The 15,059-nt window shown below is 39.4% G+C and overlaps 1 protein-coding gene across 11 annotated transcripts in view; it reads left to right on the top strand.

Moving 5' to 3' along the window:
* USP34 (ubiquitin specific peptidase 34) overlaps positions 1–15,059 on the top strand; it is a 110,213-nt gene that overhangs the window by 84,760 nt on the left and 10,394 nt on the right. For 6 of the 11 annotated variants that reach the window (XM_015620865.2, XM_015620867.2, XM_015620872.2 and 3 more), the window contains exons 52-69: positions 864–917; positions 1,013–1,108; positions 2,036–2,100; positions 2,197–2,272; positions 2,370–2,417; positions 2,785–2,916; positions 4,050–4,130; positions 5,268–5,353; positions 6,465–6,633; positions 6,717–6,791; positions 7,321–7,472; positions 7,863–7,911; positions 7,999–8,103; positions 8,257–8,301; positions 9,304–9,408; positions 11,352–11,499; positions 12,473–13,107; positions 14,157–14,314. In XM_015620865.2, coding sequence (XP_015476351.1) covers positions 864–917; positions 1,013–1,108; positions 2,036–2,100; positions 2,197–2,272; positions 2,370–2,417; positions 2,785–2,916; positions 4,050–4,130; positions 5,268–5,353; positions 6,465–6,633; positions 6,717–6,791; positions 7,321–7,472; positions 7,863–7,911; positions 7,999–8,103; positions 8,257–8,301; positions 9,304–9,408; positions 11,352–11,499; positions 12,473–13,107; positions 14,157–14,314 — 2,279 coding nt within the window. Of the gene's footprint in view, positions 1–863; positions 918–1,012; positions 1,109–2,035; positions 2,101–2,196; positions 2,273–2,369; positions 2,418–2,784; positions 2,917–4,049; positions 4,131–5,267; positions 5,354–6,464; positions 6,634–6,716; positions 6,792–7,320; positions 7,473–7,862; positions 7,912–7,998; positions 8,104–8,256; positions 8,302–9,303; positions 9,409–11,351; positions 11,500–12,472; positions 13,108–14,156; positions 14,315–15,059 lie in introns of those variants that run through there. The other 5 variants (XM_033513178.1, XM_015620874.1, XM_015620873.1 and 2 more) reach the window with 2 other exon arrangements.

Genomic DNA, 15,059 nt, shown 5'->3' with positions numbered 1-15,059 from the left:
GTGACCTGAATTTTTGTCATGTTCAGCTCTTCCAAGTATCTGTTACAGCCTGGTACAACCCAGGTCTTTGTAAGAGGTTTTAAAAGGAAGCTGTCAGAAGTATAGTACAGGTATTACTAATGAAGCAAAATTAATTATCAAATGTCTCTCCAAACAGGAGGTATTTCTTTACTAGGTCTGTTTTTTATCATACCATTTAATCAGGTATATAAAGGTGATTCTGTAGCTAATTTAGGAATCCTTGCTTGGGGTGGCTGCTTAGCTCAGACCATTGATGAAGGAATAATTACTTGAAGTTTAGGTGTATTCTGGAATAAACAGGGCATTTTGATCTTTGTTTATGCCTTGTGTCGCTGCCTGTGACATCAGCTGGAATATTTTTACACATTATTACTACAAGCAACACTCAAATGTCCTCAGGTTGTGCCTGAATTGATCATTATTTATAGCTGTGTACATGATATAAAGCACATTACAGATAAAACAGTATCTTACTAAAGCAGTCCTGTGTATAAGACAATTTCTGTTGTCTGGAAAAGACAATATGCTGAAATAAATCCAAAAGATTCCTTTGTTTGGCACATGGATAAAATACCTTAGGTGCCTCTAAAGAAGAGGTGTCAGTGAGATGGATGAGGCAGGAAATTGCTTGAGATGGAGGTAAAGTATTGCATAGTAGCTTTGAAAATTCAGAAAAGGCCACTGTAGAAGAAAAAAGGAACAAGACTGCTTTGAGCAAGAACTAAATTGTCAGCAACCCTCATGAATGTCATGAAATAAATGTGCAAGTGAACTATCACAAACTGTTAGAAACTGAAGCACTGAAAAGCTTGTAATTAATGGTTTTGCTTTCTTCTTGACAGACAAAAACTTACGATTCTGTTACTGATAAGTTTATGGATTTCTCCTTTGAAAAGGTATTTCTCTTCTAAACCCTTGTTCTATGATTATATTTCTGATTTCATGATTTCTCTCTCAAAGCAAAAATTATACAGATGTTTTTTTCTCCAAGACACACAGTGCGTACATGCTGTTTTATAAACGGATGGAGCCAGAGGAGGAAAATGGCAAAGACTACAAATTTGATGTTTCATCAGAATTGCTGGAGGTACAAGTTGATTTGTTTTAACACCAATTTTAAAACACTCTGGGAGGCCCTGAACACATCAGAAATCTGAATAAACATAGGAAAGCAAAAAGAATTTAAATCACTAAGGTGACAGTCCTTTCATTTCATATTCTTCCTTAGGAGATTGCCATGGGATAGGAAGGGAATTGGGATTTACATTTTACATGAATTTTAGATGTTTTCTCATTCTGTCCTGTATATGGGATTAATCCCTTTCTAACACCTGGAAAATCTAATGTCTCTGCTCCCTCTGGCCAGAAGTGTTGCTTCAGCATCTGCCACGTTTTAGGTTCTTAATTTAAAATGTCTCTTCATTCCTAGCCAGCAAATCAGATCATGCTTTTATCCTTCTTGGTCTTAATAATATTAATAGATTTTATCAGAGTTAAACGTTTAAACTCTATTGCTGTGAGCATCACTGTGAATTGATGTGATCAAAAACATCACTTTAGAGAAAGGAACAGGGGACATGGCATGAAATCCTGTTCTGGTTTAATGATGGAGATTCAAATCTTACTTGATAGGAATTTAACAGAAGTTCTGAGAGTGCAGCAAGCTTTGGGTTAGACTTCAGCTGTGATTCTTTTTGAACTTGCTGTTCCCAAAATTTTAGCCCAAAACTCTGAATAATTAAATTGGAAAAACGAGGTCACAGAAAGAGAGAGGAGAAGGTTTGAAGCTCTGTTCTGCAGTCCCATGGCAGGCAAAACCAATATCACTATAGTATGAATAAAACAGCTTTGAGCCAGTTCTTTAAACTAAATAAAGTGCTTTCAGAAATAATTTTTCATACAGAAAAATTTTGGGGTTTTTTTAGCCTTGGAATCATTTAAATATTTATAAAATCATACTTAAGTAGTGAAATAAACTGCTTTCTTGTATCTGATGGTAGCATTTTTTCTTCAGTGGATATGGCATGATAACATGCAGTTCCTTCAAGACAAGAACATTTTTGAACATACATATTTTGGGTAAGTTTTTCTTTTAAAGTGTAATATTAATGCTTCTTTTCTTCTTGCAGATTATCATTATTTATTTTAATTAACAAATAAAATTACTGACTCTAGGTTTATGTGGCAGTTGTGTAGTAGCATCCCAAGTACACTACCAGATCCAAAAGCGGTTTCTCTGATGACAGCAAAGGTAAGGATTAACTAAGAATCTCATCTTTTATTAACTATTTCCTTGTGTACATTTTAATTCATGCATTCTAAATTAATGGTGCCATTTTTTTTTCCAGTTAAGCACTTCCTTTGTACTAGAGACATTTATTCATTCAAAGGAAAAGGTATTCAATTTACTTGTAAATTCTCATTAAGTAGCTGCATGAACCTAGTGAAAAGCAGATCTGTACTTTACATTTTAAAGTGGAATTTTTGAGCTGTAAAATTGCCATATAGGATGCAAAATTAATTTTTAGAGTGTCATTTACCACGTTTATAGTGAGCACTGCACAATGGAATATAACATGTATGTAAAAATGTCTGGACTGGTATTTATCTCTAGGTGCAACCTATTATTAATTCATAAAATGTTTATTGTTTATAATTATATTCTTAAGATTTGGTGCTTTACTGAACCATTTAGAAATGTTTAAAGATTATGCTGGAATTCATTAGCTGAAGTTACAGTTTCTTCTGTATTTCTTTTCACAGCCTACAATGCTTCAGTGGATTGAACTGTTAACAAAACAGTTTAATAACAGTCAGGCAGCTTGTGAAGTAAGTGACTTAGGAACTCAGCAAAGTACAAACCAACTTTCTATATATTGTTTAACTTTCCTGGAGGTTCGTATCCCTGGAATATTTTGGACTATGAACTACTGTATTTGGTGTATTTGTGCTCTATGAGATGAAATTCATCCTCTCTGATAACTGCAGATTCTGGGGAATGACTGAACTTTTATTTGCAGAAGCCTGTGTTGAGACCACAGGCCAAAATTTTTTTTGTCACTGGAATAAGAGAAAGCCAGTGTCACAAACTCCTTATTTGATTATTTATTTGATTAATTAATATGTAGTGATTTGTGTAATGAAGGCGTGCTTAAATGAACTCACGCAAGAGACACGGAAAGACAATTCAGTGTGATCTTGTTGAAAGCAATTTTGAGATACTGAAGAAAAGCTTGAGAGTGTTTCTGTGATAATTTAAATGTACAAGGAGTCCAGCACAGACTGTGTCCTGCCTTAGACTTTATTCAGTAGAAAGGAATTAAATCCATTATTCTTTTATAAATTGATTCTAGTGGATAAATTATGTAGCATTTGGTATTTGGGTGTGCAGTTGTCTCAGTGAGGTGTTTGAGTGAAGACATTTAATACAGTAAAGAATGCTCAGGTACAATTAATATAAAAGTAAGAATGTTGATTCTTTATTTTAAACTGTCTTTCCTGTGACTCAAACAAAATTCTGGGAGACTCAGAAGACTGAGCCATGTTATTTGCTGGGTCTGACTTGGAATGAGTCATCCTCTGTCAGTTTTATACTTTCTGGGCTCTGGAGGCCGTGAGGCTTTTCCACATGTTAAAATGCAAAAGGGATCTAACTTGGGAGGCTCTGTTTAATCCTGTCACTCTTCTGCAAGATGCTTCAGGTTCTGCTTTATTGTAAGCATAGTTTTTATACTGTTGACATCACTTTGCAGGATAAGTGTGTTCTTCCAGATAATTTTCTAATGGCATGCAGAGCACAGGGATAAGAAGATACCAGATATAAATTCATATTGCTGTTTACTGCTGTTGATCTTTATTTCTTTATTCCTTCGTGCACAGAAGACTTTTAGATTTCCCTTGGATTAAAACTTGCCTATTCCTTAATAATAGTAACATCGATTTCTCTTCAGACTTTAATATCATGCAAAAAAGAAGATTGGACTAGAGCAAGTGTGGAACAAAACTAACACAGTATGTATCTTCTGCAGTGGTTTTTGGATCGTATGGCTGATGATGATTGGTGGCCAATGCAGATTCTAATAAAGTGTCCCAATCAGATTGTGAGGCAGGTAAGAAAAAAGTTCCTTTCCAAGTCAGGCTTGACCCGTGCCCAGAAACAGACTGACTGTGATTCACTGGCTGTGATTCTGACACTTTTACTGAATACCTGCCATTGTCTGATCCTTCTCCATTCTTGCAAATGATTTAGGGAAGGTATTTGGCCATGGGAGTGTTACTGTTTGAAACAATCCCAGCATAGCTGTACAGTCAGGGTCACTAAATCACAGTAGATGCAAATAAAGGTTTCTACAACTCCTGCATGATCTCTACAAACCTGAACACTTTACATTAAAAAACTGGGTTTTTTTCCTAATTTAATTCAATTGTAGTTCATCAAGCTCCACCTTCAGAAAAAAAAAACCAAACAACTGTTTGTATTCAGTACTCCTCAAAGCTCCAGTTTGAAACTTCTGTTTCTAAAATGTTTGTGGGTGGAGGTAATTGTACAATATTATGCATCAAGGCTCTGTTAATACCCTTTTCTGGAAATACTTTAAAAAAAACCCTTCAATTAATAGCATTTGGGCATTCACAAATCCAGCTATTAATAGTGTCACTTACAGGTGTGCTTGCTTTGCAAGTTGTTAAGGTATAAACTTTAACAGTTCCTTTATCTCATCTGGATTCTTCACTTGGATTTCTGGTTATTGAAGTGATATTTCCATACAGGCACATAGTTAGTTCTTGTATGCAATGTGTCAGTAAAAGAATATATTTAATGGGAAAACTCTTATGCAAAGTCTTAGGGAAGGTCTTCTCATGAATGCTTTACAAAATAAAAACTACTGGAAGGAATTCCCTTCAAATTTTCACATGACTTCCTATGAGCTAGCAGCAAAATTAAAAAACATCTTGCCAAAATATCAAAATGTTTCAGAAAACAGAGATAGAACAGAAAAAATAGAGTCAAGTTTGGTGCACACCAATATTAAAAGTTGGGTCTAGGGTTCCTGTATGAGATCTGTTCATAAAATCCAGGTTTGACTCTCTGTTAAAATACAATCTCAGCTTTGTCTTTCAAACTTGGAACCTGTGAAGAGCTGGCAGTGGGACTTGGAGGCAGAATATTCTTTGCTTAGGAATGACATACTGACCTTTTTGTAAAGGACTGAAGGTGTAGAGTTCATTCCCTTCTCTGTTTGCAGATGTTCCAGCGCTTGTGTATCCACGTGATCCAGAGGCTGAGGCCGGTACATGCACACCTTTATCTGCAGCCAGGAATGGAAGACTGGTAAAATAAACCCCCTGCAACTTCTGTTCATTCCATGCATTGCTGCAGCTGCTTTTATTAATGAGTCAAACAGTCATGTAAATCTGAAATAGTGCTAATTGTTCTTCATTATTCCGCCCAAAGTGCTCTGAGTTATTTAAAAATACCACTAGGGTTGGAAAGGGCAGTGTCTGATTGCTTGAAGCATTTGCTCCCTTGGAGTAGGTTTTCAGCATGGTCTTTATTTTCCCTGTCATTTGGACACTGCAGGTGTAAATCTCACTCCTTAGACTTGAGAATCCTACTGTGAATTGGATCTGGAGGCACAAAGGGGGAAGTTTTTATTAGTACATCCAGTAAAAGAGTTTGGAGATCAGCAGTTAATTCTATAACTAAATTACAGGTTTTGTCAAAAAGGAGAAAGAACCCTCTTGGATTCTCCTTTGCTCTTGCTTATTATCAAGAAATCTGTCACTTTATCTCCAGTTAGGAAATGCACAAACTCTTTGATTCATGATGAGAAGAAAATAGTGGGTTTTCTTTCACCTTTTGTGTTAAAGTTGTGATTGTGATAATAAATTTTCCACAGAGCAAAAATGGCAGCGTTAGTAATAACTATGCTGCCATATCAAAATTCAGGACATGAAGATGCAATTTTCATGGCAGAAAGTAGAATTTAATTTGCTTTGGAAGCCTTACTTGAGTCTGTGACTTGGTTTTGTTCAGTAACAAGATCCAGCCCTGAGCAGATGTTTGAGGCTGAAGGTCAATGTTCTCTGCCTTGCAAGGGTGTGTTCAGGAGGGTGCCTTGCCTTGGTTCCACAGCTATGATTGCATTCAGTAAATTCAGCAGGCAAATCAAGAGGATGATTTTAAATAGGAGATCCCAACTTCTGTTGTTCAAAGAGTTCTTTTCCTGAGCAGCATCCTGGTTCAGAACACTAATCTGACAAACCTTTCTGCATTTCAAGTGCCTGATGCTCCCTGGGGTTGGGCTGTGTTGTTACTCAGGCTGTGGATAGGGGTGAGAGCAGGACAGAGCAGGAATTTTGGTGTTTGTTTGGACTGGCTCAGGATGGCTTTCTGCTCTGTTACTGTGTGAAATCCTCACCCTGGCTGTTGCTGCTGCCAGCTCTGATGACATGGACGGGCCCGTGGAGGACATTGGGAGCCGCTCGTGCGTCACGCGCTTTGTGAAGACACTGCTGTCCATCATGGAGCACGGAGTCAAACCCCACAGCAAACACCTCACCGAGTACTTCGCCTTTCTCTATGAATTTGCCAAAATGGGAGAGGAGGAAGTGAGTACAGCCTTGGATTTGGGGAGCTGCTGGTGTCTGTGCACAAATGTATTTTCAAGTAATGCCATCCCTGCCTTTTTCAGAGCCAGTTCCTGCTCTCCCTGCAAGCCATATCCACAATGGTCCATTTCTACATGGGAACCAAAGGGCCTGAGAATGTAAGTTGGAGTGTTTTATATAACAAAAACTAATCTTTCCTGTTTTACATCTGTGCTCATTGCTGCTGTGTGTCTTGAATCATCTTTCAGCCTTAAATTAAAATTGCTTCACTTCCACAATTTTTTTCAATGTTTAAGTGAATAGAATATTAAAAAATACATTGAATTGGCTATTATTGTTTAGTGTAGAAATAAGTACTCAGTAAAAACAATTAAAGTTGCCCTTGTTACTAATGATAGTGCTATTAACAATTGATTACTTACTCCTATTATACAACTTAGGTTCTTAAATTTACCTGACTTTTTTGTTAAATAAACCATATCTTCAGCTAGCCTACCTCTTGCATTTGTAAATATAATTTTGTCTATGCAGAGTGAATGTTTCAATGTGAAAATCAAGGGATTAGATCCTTACCTGGTTTGATTTGTGCAGTGATGAAGTTGTTTGGAATAAAGGACAGGATATGCAAAGGCCCTTTGAAATGAAGGCTCAAAATGTCCACACTGAAGCTCTCTGTGTTTTCCTTAGCCCCAGGTTGAAGTGCTTTCTGAGGAAGAAGGGGAGGAAGAGGAGGAAGAGGAAGATATCCTTTCTTTAGCAGAAGAGAAATACAGACCTGCTGCACTGGAAAAGATGATTGCCCTGATTGCTCTTCTGGTAGAACAGTCTCGCTCAGAAAGGCAAGAGCTTCTGAAAAAACAAACTCAGTTCATAATTTATAGTTCAGAAAGGAGTCAGAGATTTTATGGGCTTGTCTGAGGGGTTTTATTGTGGGACAGCATAAATAAGCTTGTATATAAGCCCATTATATTTTAATAACTTAAAAAGGGGTTGTCATTGTGGACCAAATGAAAGACTTGAGTTAAATACTTGGACACATTCAACTGCCCACATTTGGTTTTCTTTTTTTATCTCATTCAAGTAAAAAATGGGTTTTTTTGTTCACTTTTACATCAACCCCTTTATTGTCTTTTGTGATACTGAAGAATATGAACTAACTCTCAGTCCTGAGTGTCTCCCTAACCATAATCACAGCTGAAGTAAAATGATAATTTTCTTCTGTATTTTAGGCATTTGACCTTGTCACAAAACGACATGGCAGCACTGACAGGAGGAAAGGTAAGTTCAGAGTGACTGCTTCAGCCTCCCAAACCCTCTGTGGTGTGCAGCTGTAGGCAGTGTACTGTATCTGCTTATTTGTTGCAGGGTTTCCCTTTTTTATTTCAACATATCCGTGATGGGATCAACATCAGGCAAACCTGCAACCTCATTTTCAGTTTGTGCCGCTACAACAATCGCCTTGCAGAGCACGTGAGTAGCAGGGACCTGTAGCTATTTATTGAAATCTCCTCCAGTAACTGTCATGGGGGAATTATTATTATTATTATTATTATTATTATTATTATTATTATTTTAACTGAATAAACACAAGTCTAAGTGAGTTTTGTGTGTTTTCTTTTCAAGATTGTGTCAATGCTGTTCACATCTATAGCAAAGCTGACACCTGAGGTATGTAAACACACCACCTGTCTAGTAAATAATCTGTAGTCATACTTGCCTGCTTTAAATCACAGAAATAATCCTTTGCTCACCAAAAACCTTGCGTGGAAGATGATCAGTGGAAGTTTTTGTGCCAGTAAATGAAGCCTAACCGCATTGTTTATTAAGTTTTGTAAAACAGAAATTTGCTGTGCTACTCAGGATGAAAGTTTTATTCAAATCAAGCAACATTTCTAGATTCTCTACCAGTATGAATTTCTTGTAAATGTTGGTAACATTAAAATATTGTGTGCAAGAATAAATGGAGATAATTACTTATTATCTGTCTGTTCAAGATTTGAGGCACTGTTTTGCAGTTCTGTGCTGGCAAACACATTTCACATTCAGACTAAATTCCTGCCCTTGTAATAACAAAAATACTGAGTTCCAAATGGATTCCAGATGCAAAATGTAATTATAGCTGTAACCACTTTGTTGAAACATTGTTAAAAGCTGGGTGAGTCTTGGCAGTGTAAAACCTCAAAATGGGATGCTTTTGGATAAACTCCCCAGGATCCATATTCCATGTTATGTAAATACATAAAAATAATAACTGAGCTGGTGAAGTCTTCTGTAAATATAAACCAGGATAAATTGGTGAATCCTTCAACAATGGACAGATTGATTCTTTGCTTTTTCCAGAATAATGTCCCTATTTGCTATAATACTTACATACATATATATATAAATGTATAACATATAATGTATAATACATAATAATTTTTATTTTTATATATATATATATGTATATTTCCTCTAACTTCTCCTAGTTGCTTTGCACTGACTGTAACCAGTGGCTTAATTTATATATATATATATATGGATTATGTATAGATTAAATAGTAAGGGATTAATGTATTGTAGTTCTGAAGTTCATAGAAATCTTATAATCATTGGAGTTTTAAAGAAAAACCTCTTTAAAAATGTGGATGAAATTAAATACTGGATATTTTTCCCTTTTCTGCATTACAGGCAGCCAATCCTTTTTTCAAATTGCTCACAATGCTCATGGAGTTTGCTGGTGGACCTCCAGGAATGCCACCCTTTGCTTCTTACATTCTGCAGAGGATATGGGAGGTACAATATGTAAAATAAAACAGAAGCTAAATTTTCTTTCTCTTGTTGGTTCTTTTATGTCTCTTTTGCATTTTGTCGTCATCCTTCCTGCATCAGTCCATGATTTTTTTATTACCATTCCTCTTCTGAATAAACAGCAACAGCCAATTGACATTAAAAAGTTCTGTTGTAACTTAATGTGGGGCCAATGGCTCTTTGAATTAAACTTCAAGTTTTAGTTTCATGAGAAATGAATTGATTCATAATGAGGGCCTAGAATGCTTTTTCTAGACAAATTCCACTCAGTTATCTTTTTGCAAGGCCTCTAAAATGTTTCAACACCCATCATTTGGCTGTGGGGTTTTTTGGCCTTTATGTACAGATCCTTGAATATTCATTTGACATTTTTGGTTCTCTAAAATGTCCATTAACACTTCTAGTGCATAAAATAGTGCTAAACTGAGTCTGCTGAGTAATTGCTGTGTGCAGGACCAACCTTGCTTGTGTTTCTAAAATGAGAGAGAGACTTTAACCAAGTTGGCACAGGGATGAATTCCTTGATCTGAGCCACAGATAAGCAGTTAAAGCTTTCTCTTCACCTGCTCTCTGAGTTCCCAGTACAATTTACTGTCTTCATTCCTGGCTGAGAATAGCAGGGCCAGCCTGGAGACTGCTGAGGACCAGCTCATTCCCTTTAATTCCCTTTAAAAAATGGGGCTGGAGCACTGTGGGACAGGACATGGATTGCTGTTCCAGAGGGTTTCCTCCTGGTCAGGAGCAGCTGTAGGATCACAAGTGTTGCCAGTGATGTGATGGATGAGCTGTAACTGCTGCACCTCAGGTAAAGAGAGTTCAATCAGCACATCTCAAGGGGCACAGTGACACCCAGCTGGTGACACAGGTCCAGGGATATAAATTGTGCAGGCAGGGATATGGACCCAGCAGTGAATGCACAGACTTGGGGTGTAGAATTTACTTCTACAGCCTCTCCAGCTTCTAGAAGTCGTTAAAAAGTGATTGAGCTCTGCAGACACTGAGAAATTATTGTCTCTTTCTTGGACATTCCCTCCAGCCATTACCCAGGAAACCTGACAGAGCCATTTGTCATTTCTAAATAAAGGGAGGAGATTGTTCTTAAGGTGTATATTTTTAAAATGAGATTAAAATTTTATAAGCAGAGTTATGGTCATGTCAGCTGCTCATATTCTTTAGGTGGGAGTAGAGGAACTGGGCACAGCTTCAGCAAGCCAGTTACTACCTCTGATTCCTTAAGATAAATTTTTTTCTTGTCTGGGCACCTGGGCCTTGAAGTAAAAAGAAAGTAGTTTTTAAAAACTAAAAAAACAACAAACTACATTTATTGACTTCATGTCAACAGATTTCCAGCTACACAGAGCCAGAAATGCACAGGAAGCCTCGTTTTCTCCTCATTCTCTGAAGGTTTGCTGGCTGCACAACAGCACTCACTGCCTTTGCAAAGTGCTGGATGAATTCATTCCTTGAGATTGTATATTCAATAAAAAAATGTAATAGTTACCCTCAGTATGAAGCTGTATGAACATCTTTGCATACAATTTATGTTCTTTTGATCTAACTTATAAAAATACTGTTTCAGTGTTAAGGTTTTGTGTTATATATTTTTTAAAAATACTTGTTTGTAAAGAAAAGATTGTTCCATCTTAGTGCTTACTATTTCAACTCCTAAATAGCTCATAATTTGCAGAAAGAATAGGCAGAGTAATTTGCTGGGCTTAGACTGAACTTTGAAAAAACAAGGTTCAGAAGCACAAACCAGTGAAATTTAATTTTTCTTTGGGTGCAGAGCAGCTCAGTGTTGCAGGTGCTTTGATAGCCCTAAGTGATTTTAAAAAGAAATGTTGAAAGTGATTTTAGGGGTTTTTAATACAATCAGTGCATATTAGCAAGATTAATGTATTCCTTTGGATTTTCCCCCTCTGCTTCAGGTCATTGAGTACAACCCCTCACAGTGCCTGGATTGGCTGGCAGTGCAAACGCCTCGGAACAAACTCGCTCACAGCTGGGTCCTGCAGAACATGGAAAACTGGGTTGAACGTTTCCTCCTGGCACACAACTACCCTCGAGTGAGAACTTGTAAGTGAATTTTAATTGGAGGAAATTTGTCAGCTGTTGCATTGAGTTGCATGCTCCTGTGTTTGTCTTTTCTTCCTTTTCCAGTTGTTTTGGAATTGCTGGGTTTTAAAATCGTAGGATAACTGTGGTGCCTCATCCAGAGGTGTTACCTGTTTTGATGAGAACTGTGTTTTCATTTGGTACTGTGAATGATACATTGGTAGGTTCTTTATTTTAAGTGGTTAATCTGCAAGTTCCAGGAAAACCTAAAGAAGGAAAAGAGGTGATTCCAGAGGTTTTCCATTGTGTCCATCACAAGGCTGTACAAGAGGTGGGAGCAGTACATGTTGTCCTTCCACAATCACCTTCAGCTGAGTCCTTTGAACTTGTGGATCAAGGAGAAGCCGTCTGTGCTTCTCCCAGATTCCAGGGTATCCTGGCTCTCTGGTTTGTTCTGCCAGAAATCACACTCTCACACTGCCAGTGAACATTTTCAGCCTTCCCTGTGTCAATTTTCTTTACAAAAGAGACTCCATAGTACAGGCCACTGACCGTTAACACATTTCTGTGGCTGAGGGAGATCTGAAAACTGGAGGCACAGCTTTGCAACTGGCTCCAGTTGTAAACATCTCTGAGGAGGTAATGACCTCTTGATTGAGCAATGGGCAACTTCAGTCATGGAAAACCTCTGGGATGCATTGTGTGATGGGATCTGGGATCACATTCTGTGGTGGGATGCATTATTTTAGCACAGGGAGAAGCAGGCAGCAGACAGGGATGTAGGTAGCACATCCCAGCACCACCTTGAACGTGCTTTGTACTACTCTTAGCCACTTGGATTTTTTTTTCCTAGTGTGAGTACAGTAATAGCAGATTCTGTAAAACACTTTGAAATCTGTAAATGGAACGTGCAGTGCAGTTTGATTGCTGTTTACATGGCTGTTAAGGAGGTATGTCACTGTCAAAGGTGTAACAAATCTGTTTTTATTTGAAGCCGCAGCCTATCTCTTGGTGTCGCTTATTCCAAGCAATTCCTTCCGTCAGATGTTCCGCTCGACCCGCTCTTTGCACATCCCCACGCGGGACCTGCCCCTCAGCCCCGACACCACAGTAGTTCTGCACCAAGTCTACAACGTGCTCCTTGGCCTGCTCTCACGAGCCAAGCTCTACGTCGACGCCGCCGTGCACGGCACCACCAAACTGGTGCCCTACTTCAGTTTCATGACGTACTGTTTGATCTCCAAAACCGAGAAGCTCATGTTCTCCACTTACTTCATGGACTTGTGGAACCTCTTCCAGCCGAAGCTCTCGGAGCCGGCCATCGCCACCAACCACAACAAGCAGGCCCTGCTGTCCTTCTGGTACAACGTGTGCGTGGACTGTCCCGAGAACGTGCGCCTTATCGTGCAGAACCCCGTGGTGACCAAGAACATTGCCTTCAATTACATCCTCGCGGACCACGACGACCAGGATGTGGTGCTCTTCAACCGCGGGATGCTGCCCGCCTACTACGGCATCCTGCGCCTGTGCTGCGAGCAGTCCCCTGCCTTCACCAGGCAGCTGGCTTCTCACCAGAACATCCAGTGGGCCTTCAAGAACCTCACCCCTCACGCCAGTCAGTACCCAGGAGTAAGTGACCGACCCCACAATGCGCCAGCCCGTCGTTCCTGCGTCCCCGCTCATCCAGTGTCTCTTGTAACTTATCTGTAACTTTCAGTGGTGGAACTATTGCACGTGGGTTTCCTGGGGGACGTAATTCGTGTCTTTAGGTGCATTTCCTAGGCTTTAGGGAGGATTGGTTTGGGTTTTCCTTCCTGCATGGCAGCTGGAGAGCAGTTGTTGTTTTCTGGGAGCAGGCACTGAAATGTTTCTACTGTTCAGCATTCCAGCCTAGTAATAAAAAACAAGGAATAAGCTTTGATGGTGGTCTCTAGAAAGGAGGTTGCATTATAACAAAGGGGGAGAAATTCCCAATTTCTTCTTTGCTTTCAATTTCTGGAACAGGGCCAAGATTTAGCCTGCTGCATTCCAGGGGAGGAGAGCCTGCTGTTCCCTTTGGGAACACTCACATAGCTTTGGCAGAGCTGTGTGGAGGGAGTTCTGCTGTCACAACACAGTGACACCTGCAGCAGGGAGCAGGTGCTGGTTAAAGCAGGCTGTGTGTGATGCGCAAACAACAGGCTTACAGGGGCTGGAAGAGACACCAGGCCTGGGTTAGAATGATTATCCAGGGAGTAATGCTGTGGGATCCTTTGGAGTGTGCTTCCCATCACTGTGGAGAGGAAGGGGATGCAGGGAATCTTCCATGGTTGAACTTCTGCCTAGATCAGCTCACAGAGAAATTTTACACTCTGACAGTCCTGTTGCTCTCCTTGTTGGCATCTCCACTCAGAAGTCTCAGTTTGTCTTGTAAGGGATCTGAGTTACTCCACTGTGTTTGGTGTTTGCAAGGCATATGGGACTGCAGCAGGTTTTGGCACAAGCAGCTTTCCGAATGTTTGGTCCCAGGGCTGGGGATTTCAGATGGCTTTGTACATACATAGCTGTATACACAGACGTGACAGTGAGCTGTGTGCTTAGGAAGCATCAAAACATCTGATTTTATAACTTTGTAATAAAGTCTGAACCATACCATAGTGAGAGACCTGACTCTAACCAAGTATTTCTGTGTGTTTTAGGCAGTTGAAGAGCTGTTTAACCTCATGCAGCTGTTTGTAGCTCAGAGGCCAGACATGAGAGAGGAAGAGATAGAGGACATAAAGCAATTTAAGAAAACCACCATAAGCTGTTACCTGCGCTGCTTGGACGGACGCTCTTGTTGGACGACTCTCATAAGGTACAGCCCTGTGCTCATCCAGCAGCTCAGCTGGAATTCCATCCTCAGCCTCCCCCCAGGAGCAGAGCTGTAGTTCCCAGCTGCTCTTGTTGGCAGTTGTTACTTCTGAGCAGAAATGTGATGTAGAAATTGTGCCTGTGGGACAGTTTTATTGTATCGTGTCTTCAAAGAGTGTTTCATTTCTGGTCTTGGGAAGTACAGCTGAAAGTGCTGCTTGGGCATTCTCAGCAGAGCTATAAATTGCCTGTGCATGTAGGTCAGGGCTGGGGTTTGAAATGGAACTGTTGTTGCACTGAAACCCTTGTGGGAAGGACAGGCTGTGTTACCTGGAGGGGCTGCATGCACTCTCCTGTCACTCACCTGTCACAGGGCACAGCCACCTTGCCCCAGTTAATCTTTGTGTTGAAAGAAACCATTCATTAGCATAATCCTTTCCTTTCTGTTCTGCTGTAAGCATAAAATATTCTGATAAAAATGTTTTCAGACATTTAAAAGGCCAAACATACGCTTGACTGAATCTATTTAAATGTATCATTTACGAAGCATAAACTTCTGTCTTTCAAAGTACATAATTTTCCACATTTTTTCAGGGGTTGTATGGAAAATGTTTCTGTAAAGGTTATTTATAAATTACTTTCCATAACATAAATGAGGTCGATGGCAGAGGCATTTTTAAATTAAAAAGTGAGGGGAGGTAATGATGAGTTATGTTCTTTTGGGGTTTCTATGTTGTTCTGTGATTATT

Source organism: Parus major, chromosome 3 (assembly GCF_001522545.3).
Source record: "Parus major isolate Abel chromosome 3, Parus_major1.1, whole genome shotgun sequence".
Taxonomy (NCBI): domain Eukaryota; kingdom Metazoa; phylum Chordata; class Aves; order Passeriformes; family Paridae; genus Parus; species Parus major.
The sequence above is the reverse complement of the archived record's forward strand: the minus strand, read 5'-3'. Positions and strand labels throughout refer to the sequence as shown.